The 12,128-nt window shown below is 31.8% G+C and overlaps 1 protein-coding gene across 1 annotated transcript; it reads right to left on the bottom strand.

The window, feature by feature from the left end:
- Positions 1-4,371: 4,371 nt before the first annotated feature.
- LOC120613086 (olfactory receptor 10AG1-like) lies at positions 4,372-5,340 on the bottom strand. Its single transcript, XM_039875716.1, has one exon. The coding sequence runs from the start codon at positions 5,305-5,307 to the stop codon at positions 4,372-4,374; it is 936 nt and encodes a 311-aa protein (XP_039731650.1). The 5' UTR covers positions 5,308-5,340.
- Positions 5,341-12,128: the final 6,788 nt, after the last annotated feature.

The following is a 12,128-nucleotide window of genomic DNA, read 5'->3' as shown; positions in this document are numbered from 1 at the left end:
CTTTTTTCAATGACATAATTTGCTGAGAATAGGTCTTTTACCTCCTCGGTTAATTGATTCCCAGGTATTTTATTGTTTTCAATGAAATCGTAAATGGGATTGTTTCCTGAAAGTTCATCATTGGTGTATAAAAATGCCATTGACTTCTGAATATTAATTTTATATCCTGTCACTTTACTGAATTCATTGGTCAGTTCTAACAGATTTTTTGGGGAATCTTTAGGGTTCCCTATATGCAGTATCATGTCATCTGCAAATAATGACAGTTTACTTCTTCCTTTCCAATTCAAACACCTTTATCGCTCTTTCTTGTCTGACTGCTGTGCCTAGGACTTTCAATACAATATTGAACAGGAATAATGAAAGTGGGCATCCTATCCTCTTCCTGATTTAAGGAAAATGATTTTAGCCTTTCCCCATTGAATATGATGTTAGCTGTAGCTTTGTCATATATGGCCTTCATTACATTGAGGTATGTTCCCTCTATTCCCACTTTACTGAGAGATTTTATCATAAATGGATGCTGGATTTTGTCGAACACTTTTTTGCATCTATTGATATGTTCATATGATTTTTATCTTTCAATTTGTTAGTGTGGTATATCACATGAAGTGATTTGTGGACAATGTACCAACCTTGCATGCCAAGATTAAATCCAATTTGATTATGGTTTATGATATTTTTAATATATTGTTGAATTCAGTTTGCTAATATTTTGTTGAGGATTTTTGCATCAATGCTCATAAGAGATACCAGTCTATCGTTTTCTTTTTTTATGTCTTTGTCTAGTTTTGGAATCAAGGTAATGGTGGCCTCATAAAAGGAGGTAGGGAGCTTTCTTTCCTGAACGTTTTGGAATTGTTTGAGAAAAATAGGTGTTAATTCTTCTTTGAATGTTTGGAAAAATTTGTCTATGAAGCCATCAGGACTTTTGTTTTTTAGGAGGTTTTTGATTATTGATTCGATTTCACAAGTGGTCATCAGTTACTTCAAATTTTCTGTTTCTTCTTGACTTAGTCTTTGGAGAGTGTATGTTTCTAGGAATGTGTTCATTTCTTCCAGATTATCCAATAATTGCTAGTAGTATTTTCTTATGATCCTTTGTATTTCTGTGGAGTCCGTAGTTATTTCTCCTTTTTCAATTCTGATTTTATTTATTTGAGTCCTCTCTCTCTTTTCCTTGATGAGTCTGGTTAAGTGTTTATCAATTTTGTTTATCCTTTAAAAAAGAAAAAACAGCTCTTGGTTTTATTAATCTTTTGTATTGTTTTTCTAGACTCTAATTCATTTGTTTCCTCTCTGATCTTTATTATTCCCTTCCTTCTACTCACTTTGAGCTTTGTTTGCTATTTTTTTTTCTAGTTCTTTACAGTATAAGTTTAGATTGTTTATTTGAGCTTTTCTTGTTCCTATATTCTAGCACTTTCCCTCTTAGGACTGCTTTCTGTGTCCCATAGATTTTGAGTCATTGTGTTTTCATTTTCATTTGTCTCTAGGTATCTTTTGATTTCTTCCTTGATCTCATTGTTAGCCTATTCATTGTTTACTAGTATGTTATTTAGCCTCGATGTGTTTGTGTATTTTCCATTTTTCACTTTGTAGTTGATTTCTAGTTTCATACCATTATAATTAGAGCAGACAGTTGATATGACTTCAATCTTTTTAAATGTATTGAGACTTGCTTTGTTTCATAACATGTGGTCTATCCTGGAAAATGTTCCATGTGCACATGAGAAGAATGTATATTTTGCTACTTTGGGGTGAAATGCACTGAAAATATCTTATAAATCTATCTGTTCTAGTGTGACGTTTAGGCCTATCGTGCCTTTTATTTTTAGAGGAGTGATACTAGAAAAAATGAAAATTGTGTATTGTTATTTAGAGTTTATTGTACAGAATTAATATTTAATTATTTACTTGCATAAAGTGAGATTTAATACAGGATTTATGATACAGGCTTTTGCTATTGCATTTGACTGGGTTCACCAATTTTTTTTTCTGAATCTATTGATTAATTTAGCCTTTTAATTTAAAGATTTTCCCTTTTGGCTTTTGTTTAATTTTCATTCAAAATGAATTTTAAGTCTTTCTTTATGTTCTGATGAGAATCAATTTTCTTAAACCAATCCTTCGTTATTGAAGGCATAAATATATGCAAGATTATCATGCTACTTTATGTACATACTCCCTCATTGATGCTAAATATGGAATGCATTAATCTCATTGTACTGTAAAAATTTGTAAAAATATAGGAAGTCATAATGCTAACACATTAATTGGCATGGATTTCACATTGATATAAATGTAATTAATATATATATATATTTAAGATTTTTCTCCATTCTGTAGTTCATGCTTAGATGAGCAAAAATTTAAGTAGCACATTTTAAAAAACTAAACATAATATTAAACATAGTGAAAGGAAAGTTATTCTACTATAATTTTTTCCATCAGTGTTATTTATATTATGAAACGCGAAAAATTCAAAACTAGCACTGTAATGATTTTTTCTATGAAGTTGAATATAAAATACAACAGAGCCAGTGATTTCACAAGAATTATACTGAAAGAGAGGCAACACTTCAATTTTGAGTGATTTAAACTTTTCAAAATACTTCTCCGTACTAGGTGGATATTGAATGCTGAAATAATCCCAGATTTCATAGGATAAGTGCGTTTTAACCATTTTATTAATTATGAATTGTTAAAGACAATGGGATCCAAATGGAGTTGCTTATGCTAATCCCCAGGTAATCAAACTGAAATTTAACTTAGTTACAATTTTAGATCCTCCATAAATGGAATCTTAGACCAATCAATCAAGAATCACCTGAGCAGCATCAATTAGGTTATCTGCATGATAGAACTCTTCCATCCCCTATGAGGAAAGGAACTAAAAGACTTGCTCAAGATTTTTGTAAACAGATTAAACATCAGAAATCTGAACTTGTGAACTATTTTTATAACATAGTGACTCCTGCGTTACTAAATTTCAAAAACAAAAACTACCATGGCTACTATCTCTATAGTAATCATAATCTTTATCATCACTTTTATCATTATCATGATGGTTTTCATCATAGGCCATGTCTAAAAGTCTTATAAGTTAAAACATTAAAGGAAAAAATATATACACATATATGCTTTCATGAATAAAATATATGTTATTAACAGTAGAATATCATGTTAGATAATAGAGAATGGAAGGTGTTGATGAAGTAAAATATTACTACCTATAGAGCAGAAGCTAACATTGCGTTATACACAGATGTACAATTGTACCTAAAACTACAAAGAGTGTAATTGTCAAAGGAACTGCTAACAGGAGTTGGCAGAGACTGATGCACTAACTAATTTGCTGATGTGAGTTTTGACTTGAGAATCTGGAGTTGGGAGGATGGACGTTATTGGCTCTGTTCACAGATGCTCTATTTTCTTGATAATAACAGTTTAAAAGTTTAATAATTTCAAAACTTTAGAAAGGGTGAAAGTCATTGAAGGTTAGGCACAACAATAGAAATGCAAATGTGTGGATTTTTTGAACTATTGAAAATAAATTTTACACTGTTTTCTTCAATATTATAACATACAAATTTAAAAAATATTAATGGCATAGGAGTAGCAGTATGATATACAGTTATGAAAGAGCTAAATATATTGCTTAGAACAAATTACTTTGAGGAAATAGTGCTAAGTGAAACATAGAAACATGTGCTATTAAACTGAAACAGGTGGGAGGGAGGGTTCTGCTGTATTTTTGTGTGTGTGTAAAGTTATTAGGGAAAGAAATAAATTCATGTAAGCTTTTCTTTAGTATCATGATTGGAGTAATTCCACATGGATGCAAAGTAAGTTAAATAAATATGCTCCCAATTTTATTGATGCTTAAAATTTGCAGATTTTTCCAGGAGTCTGAAGTAGATCATACCATAATTCATTTATCTATTCACTCGTTTAATTATACATTCATATATTCAATATTCAATTGCTATTGGCCAGGATATGCTATAGAATGAAAGAACACTAATAAATGAAAATGTAAAGATTTAGAAAATTATCTGGTATACTTTTCATGTAGTTAAACATAAAAATTTTAACAGAACGAATTCTGTTTTTAATTTTTATATGGGATACGTGAAGCGCATTACTATTTTATCAAGAGGCAAAATTTTTCTGTAGGAATGAAGCACTTAAGGTAGATTAATTTGCTTAGTATATACCAATCACAGTAAGTTTCAGGTTAGTATTTAAAAGTATCTAAATGTACATCATAAGCTGAATGCATTTAACTCCTTCATAAGTTTATAGAGATTTGAAATGTTCCTCTGATAACTGTGTGGCAAGCAGTGAGAACATTTACAAATAGACTCATCACATTGTTTTTTTAAGTAATAATTTTCTCAGTGCTGCGATGACATCCTTGTTCCTGAGGCAGTATATCATGGGGTTAAACATGGGTGTCACTATGGTATAGAAAAGTGAGAGTAGTTTGTCCATTCCTGAAGAATGATTGGATTTTAGCCTTAAGTAGGTAATGGTAGCAGTTCCAAAGAATAAAATCACCACTAGCAGGTGCGAAGAACATGTGGAGAAGGCTTTGGCCCGTCCTTGGGCTGTTGACAACCTCAAAATGGTGGAGACAATTTTGCTGTAAGAGGCAAGTATCATTATAAAAGGGATTGCAGCAAATAGCACAGCTACTGCATAGACTGATAACTCATGTATGAAAGTGTTCCCACAGGCTAGCTTGAAAATGGGGGGTATGTCACAAAAGAAGTGGTTAATTTGGTTGGATTTGCAGAAATGCAGAGAGAAAATTTGGCATGTTTGAGCTATCTGTATCGGGATTCCACTAATCCAGGCACCAACGGCCAATTGAATACACATCTTTTGGTTCATGACTAGAAGATAGTGCAGGGGGTTACAAATGGCCACGTAGCGGTCATACGCCATCACCGCCAGGAGCAAACATTCAGTGGTTCCCAGTATAAGGAAAAAGCACATTTGGGTGGCACAGTCTAGCACAGAAATTCTTCTATCCTGAGTCCAAAGGTCCATCAGAATCCTAGGGAGAGTGACAGACACGTAACAGATTTCCAGTGAGGAAAAGTTTGCCAGGAAAAAATACATGGGCTTTTGCAGTGCAGGGTCAAGCTTGGTAAGTACTATTATGAGGCTATTTCCAATTAAGATAATCATGTAAACGATGAAGAACACCCCAAAGAGTAACTTTTGAAGCTGTGGAAGCTCATAAAATCCCAGGAGTACAAATTGCATCACCGTGGAAACGTTATCCTCTGCTTTCATGTCTTCATCTTTTATCTGTGGGAATGATTTAATCAGAAGGACAGGTTACTTCTCTTTCTTTGGCTTTTGTTTTCTTATTTATAAAATGAGAATGTCATGTCTTCTGATTTTTCCAATTGCCTATAAAAATGAAACCAGTACCTGTCATGAGCTCTAAAATGTGTACTATATATTTGCAAATTTGCAAACATTTATGTACAGAGATCACAAGTCTGTTGATATCAGTTGTTAATATACTATTCTAATAATGAATAAAACTAAGATAAGATAGTGACAAGATGCTTGCTATTAAAGGCACCAACTGAAATAAAAAGAATAAATGGGGATTGAAGCCATCAATGTTGTCTTATAGTTAATAATCTTGTTTATATATAGTACGGACATCACATGCTGTTTGAATAAAGCCTTGGAGTTTATAAAAGTCAAAAAATCTATATATAAAAAAGTATGCCATAGAGTATTTTTCATGATTACTTAATATATCTGTGAGAAAAAAATCTCTTTTTTCCTTTTTATTTCTGCCATGTGTTATTATGTTTTTGATTCTGTTGATGAGATAGTATGATTGTAGTTTTGCCATTGATCTGAACACCCCAAAATGCAAAATTTGAATTCATGTTCCCTTGTAACAATGTAACATTTCTTCAGCTGACCAGTTTTTCTTCTCACCTTTGACATCTGTTTTCTAGAATATTATAAATTTAATATTAATTTCATTAAAGGAACAATATTTTGGAAGCCATCTAAAAGAGTTTTTAGGAATGAATGTAGTTAATTTTTAAAACTGATGGCCTTCCTGTGGTATTTCTAAAGTCTTGTGTGCTTTGACAGTCTGCATATTTAAGCTATTTCATAACACAGAAATTGATAAGCCAACCATTAAATATTATGGGATGTTATTTAATCTTTATTACTATGTATATCAATGTAAGATCTATCAATCAGTGGTCATGATTTTTATGCATGCTTTGCAGCATGAAGAAAAGAAACTCTAAGTCTTTCTCTCCAGGAAAGTTCAAGAGGTAGGAAAGAGGCAGGCATATCTAGAATTAATCTTCAGACAATCAATTCTGACTAAAATGTGGGCCCCTTACATACTTATTGTAGGAAAGAGACATCAGCCCCAACTCATCTTTCGGGTTTTCCTAAATCACCCACATTTTGACTCATTGCTACCGTTCTGTTGAGCTCATTGAATCCATTCAGCATTTTTTTTTGCATTTGCACTCATGCACATGAGTGTGTTGGATGTGATTGTCTATCATGTTATGTACTTTTCTTATTGCCATAACTAGATTATCAACTTTCTGATATTCTGCACATCTTGCTGTGCAATGCATCGCATTTTTGTTCCACAAAACACTTTGATTTTTTTTTTCTCGTTAACCGTTTATTACAAGTCATAACGTTATAGAAATATAGGTGAACTTAGGTGAAAAATTTACCAATATAACAAATGACTTGCAAGTGAGTCAAATTGGTCACTTCTTTGTAAGCATGGGCTCCTAATCAGATGACGAAACTCCACGGCCCTCTCCCCTGGTGTAGATCAAGCATACACCTTTTTCTCTGTCTCATTCTCTGTCTCTGTCTCTTTCTGTTTCTCTCTCTCTCTCTCTCTTTGAATTTCAAAATTATACTCTCTTCATTAACTTTTGCTCAGTAACATATTACTTCATTGTTTTTAGTATGTGCTAGAGAATTTTCATTTTATGCATTAATTAATTTGAAAACCAATACAGATCAATTCTCTGCAACGTGGAGACACATTTAGAACTATATTCTAAGGTGTTAAGTGCAAACAGTAGTTAAGATTTCAGCTAGAGAAGTGTAAACACAAGTTGATGAGATGCAGCATTCATGAAAAACTTGGGCATTCTGAGGCCTTTCTATGCCTGGGAAAAGGAAAGTTAAATAATTTGTTTTGCTATCTGCTCTATTCCAGTTTATCTATTAGAGTACTTACGGTATTTAAATCTTTCTCTATAATTGTATAATTTTCCAATGAAAATCGGATTGTAGGAAATGTAGAATGCACTGTAACTGAGTCTCTAAGATTGTCAGAAAATAATAGCCGATCGGTGACTTTACTAAGGTAGTTTCGTGTGTATAAGACTACACTACGATGAATTTTTTTTTCATTACATCATTCTACATTCTTTAACCTTCTTTTACACATCGGATTAATTTAATGTAGAGTCTAAAACTTGGTCAATGATAAACCTGTTCAATGAATCAATGCTTCTTCTAGGTTAGCATGCATCACACACTCCATTTGATGAGTTAACCATTGCTCCTAGGATCTCTCACCCATTTTACCTTCTGAATGTGACCCTTTTTCTCATTCAATCACCTCTGTACATTATTGTATACTTTTTAAGTAAGGGAGTACATTTTAAGAGCAAACTGAAACTAAGGTGCTAAAAACAATTAGCAAGAAGAAACGGCAACAGCACTCACAATCAAAAATAAAGCTACTAAAGATTTTTCGCCTTAACTTTCAATTTGTAAAAGTGATAATTTTACGAATATTCAATGGATTTATCAATGTAAAACCATTTGTAAAAAAAGAAAGATAATAATTTAAATCCTCTCCAAATCATACTTATCTTCTAAACAAATTCTCACCAAAAAAATTTCCTCAAATTTTGCAATATAGAGTATTTTTTCAGACTCCTGGAAACCTTTAGATGCTTCTATTTATACAACTCAGAAAGAAAGCAGTGTAAAATGCAACTACACATAGTCACTCCTGTTTTTATTCAAATACTTTCTGGTTATTTCTCTGGTCTTCCCACTGTAATAGTGACTTTTCTTCAGATGGAGATTGAGATATCAATTACACATACTATCATTTCAATATATATAATTCTTACATTCAGAACAAGATTATAAAATCAAAATGAAGATAGAAAAGAAAAATCAGAATTTGATGAATGCCATTCAAAAGTTTTCCTCCAGGAGAAGTCTCTAAAGATAAATATGAAAAAAAAAGGCAATATCTCTTTAATATTTTCAGATTCATGTATTCTGGAACTTAAATTTTAAGAAAGAAAGAAATCCTTTTGATACTAGCAGGATACAAATCCATTTCAATGAAGAACATTCACTATCTTGCTCTTTTTAGTTATATGTAATTAAATTTTCATGAGATATGATCTCCAGTTTTAATTCATGCAAAATACTTAAATTGTGCTTAACACATAGTAATCGATAAATGCTAGCACTTAAGACGATGATTCTGATGATAGTAAGGACAATAACAGTAATACTTGATATACTGGTCCGTTATGGTAAACATACTTTGTATTTTCTGTTTGATGTTATGAGTCAGACAAGTACAAAGTTTATCTGAAACAAACAGTGTTTCTAAAGTTAAGGAACAACAAAACAATGAAGGATTCATTTTAAAATTTTCAGTAAATAAGTGCTGTTTGCTGAGGCTAAAATAGATGCAGCTAAAGTAGATTTAAATTTGGTATTGGACAAAGATAATTCATGCTTACCTTTTGGGAGTGAGGTTAAATATAATGCTTACCTTCACTGATTAATTTTTAAAAAATAGAACATGAGAATAAAAGTATTTTGGGTTCTATTTTTTTAAAAATTAGATAATTCACTTTTTTCGAAATAGAGATTAGTCACCTTCTAAAATATGTCCTATTGTCATAACAAACGGTGCTCCTTAAGTAGGAAATATTCTCTACCCTTGGGATAGCTCTTTTCCCAGGTCACTTTCTAATTGAACTAAAACATTCTACCTGCCACTCAAAAAGTTTGGTGCAACAACCAAACACATATCTTGTCATACGTCTCCTCTAAATTCTCTACCTCCCTTACTTTGTTTGTGATTCTTCAGAAATATAGCCTTAAAAGTCAGAAATTTATAGTTACATCTTAGTTATGGTAGACACAAAGAAGTTCTAAAAATACCAACTGATGGAGTTTCAAATTAGAGAGATGTATATTTCTGTCATTCAAAATTCAGATGAAAGAAGTCTAGGGTTGTTGAGGCAGTTAATGTCACCTTCAATGTAAGTCTCTCATCTGCACATTCACGTTAGCCAGAGAGGTCTGTCTCATCATCTCCCAGACTACAGAGGTGGTTGGAGGAGGGTTCCATAGTCAATAAAGTAAAATAAATGACAATTTCACCACCTTAAAACTTAAACCCTTTGTATTCTAAAGGAAACGATTAAGAAAGTGAAAGACATGCCACAAACAGTAAATACTTGTGAATTTTATATTTGGTAAAGGACTTGTATGTAGAGTATATTAAAAATCCTTTCGACTCAATAGTAAAAGATATTTTTGTAATTGGTTTGACATGGTGAGATCTCAGAAAAATTTAACATGTCTATTTTATTGTTATTATGTTTGACTAGAATGAAATGATCTTAATTTATTTCATATAAGCTTTATTTAGTAAGTAATTTTCAACATTTTTAGTGTTTTAAGTATTTAAAATTTTCCTTTTTTACATTTTTTTAATTTGTTGAAATTATTTTTGTCAGCAAGTACATGAAAACATCTTTTATACGTTTTTTTGGTACTGAAAAAAGGCATATTCCCAACCTATAAATTTACCATGAATGTCAGCTCTGATAATCACATACGTTCAATTTTTTTCTTAGCATAAACAAGCAAAGAAATATTTTCTTTCTGGGTTAAAATACCAATGAGCATTCTTGGGATAGAGACTGTTACATAACAGATTTCTAAAAAGGAAAACTGTTAAGTAAAAATTACATGGGGTCTGGAGAACAGGGTCAATTCTTGTTATCAGTATTATGATGCTATTGAACATCAGGATAGTCAGAGAGATGACTAGAAATATCCCCCCAAATCCATTTGATGCTGTGAATATCAGAAAACCTTTAATGAACAAATTTCATCATTGTATGATACTTGATTTCTCTAATTTAATTTGTTCTCCATCGGCAAATATGGCAAATTCAAGATGGTTAATTAATTAATGTTCTTTAACCACATTTTCCTCCTCTGTTAACTGAGATATATGCACAAATATATTTCTATAATCTCTAAAACTATGTCCACCATCACCTTGCTCTATTTCTATTAAATGAGATTTAAAACCTCAGAAAGGAACTGATGTGTACGTGACATCAGTCCAAGAAATAAAACCTTATATACATTTTTTTATACTTGGAGATAATGATACCAGAGAAAATGAGAGGGTGCATTGTTATTAGAGCTTATTGTGCTGAAATAATATCTAAAAATTTCACCCTTATAAAAAGAGGAATTCTGATACAGGCTTTATGATATAAGCTTTTGTTATTTCATTTGACTGGGTTCATCAATTTTTTTTCTGAATCAATGGATTAATTTCATTTTCTTTTAAATTTAAGATTTTCCCTTCCGGCTTTTGTTTATTTTTCATTCTAAATGATTTTTAAGTCCTTCTTTATATTCTGATGACAATCAATTTTCTTAAACCAATCCTTTATTACTAGGGTATGAATATGTTTAATATTATCACGCTACTTTATATACCTTTTCCCTCATTGATGCTAAATATGGAAAGCTTTAATCCCATCGTACTGTAAAAATTTGTAAAACTACAGAAAGTCATAATCTTAACGCTTATTAGTTGGAATGGATTTCATGTTGATATAAATGTAATTAATATTATTTTAATATTAACAAAGATTTTCTCTGTTCCACAGTTCATGTTTAGTTGAGCAGAGATGTAAGTAGCACATTTTAAAAAACCAAACAATATTATAGTGAAAGGAAAGTTATTCTACTGTAGGTTATTTCCCTTAGGTAATTCATATTGTAAAATGTCAAAAATTCAGATATAAGACTATAATGATTATCTCTATGAATTTGAATATAAAATACAGCAGAACCAGTGATTTCCCCAAGAGTTATACTGAAAGAGAGGCAACACTTCAATTTTGAGTGCTTTAAACTTTTCAAAATACTTCTTTATATTAGGTGGATACTGAGCCTTGAAATAATCCCGAATTTCATAGGATAAGTGTGCTTTAACCATTTTAATAATCGTCAATTGTTAACGACAACAGGACCCAAAAGGAGTCATTTATGCCAGTCCCCAGGTAATCAAACTGAAACTTAACTTAGTTAAGTTTTGGGTCCCCCAGAAACGGAATCTTAAACGAGTCAATCAAGGATCACCTGATCAGCGTCAATTAGGTAATCTGCCGGATAGACCCCTCCCTTCCCCTATGAGGAAAGGAGCTAAATCACTTGCTCAAGATTTTGGTAAACAGATTAAAAATCAGTTATCTGTACTCGTTGGACAGACTGTTTTTATAACATTGTGACTCCCGCTTTACTAAATTTCAAAAACAAAAACTACCAGCGCTACTATCTCTATGGTAATCAAAATCTTTATCATCAGTTTTATCACCATGATGGTTTTCATCTTGGACCATGTCTCAAAGTTTTACTAGTTAAAACACTAAATAAAAAGCAATACATACATGTATACTTTTAAGAATAAAATATGTTATTAACAGTAGAATATCATATTAGATAATAGAGAATGGAAGGGGTTGATGAAGGAAAATGTAACTATCTATAGAGAGTACAGGCTAACATTGTCTTATACACAGGTGTATAATTGTACCTTAAACTACAGAACAGCATAATTGTCAAAGGAACTGCTAACAGGAGTTGGTAGAGACTGATGCACTAACTAGTCTCCTGATGTGAGTTTCGATTTGAGAATCTGTGGTTGGGAGAATGGACATTACTAGCTCTGTTCACAGGTGCTCTTTTTCCTTGATAAGAGCAGTTCAGAGGTTTAATAATTTCAAAACTTTAGAAAT

The sequence above is a fragment of the Pteropus medius genome, unplaced genomic scaffold (genome assembly GCF_902729225.1).
Source record: "Pteropus medius unplaced genomic scaffold, Ma_sr-lr_union100, whole genome shotgun sequence".
NCBI lineage: Eukaryota > Metazoa > Chordata > Mammalia > Chiroptera > Pteropodidae > Pteropus > Pteropus medius.
The sequence above is the reverse complement of the archived record's forward strand: the minus strand, read 5'-3'. Positions and strand labels throughout refer to the sequence as shown.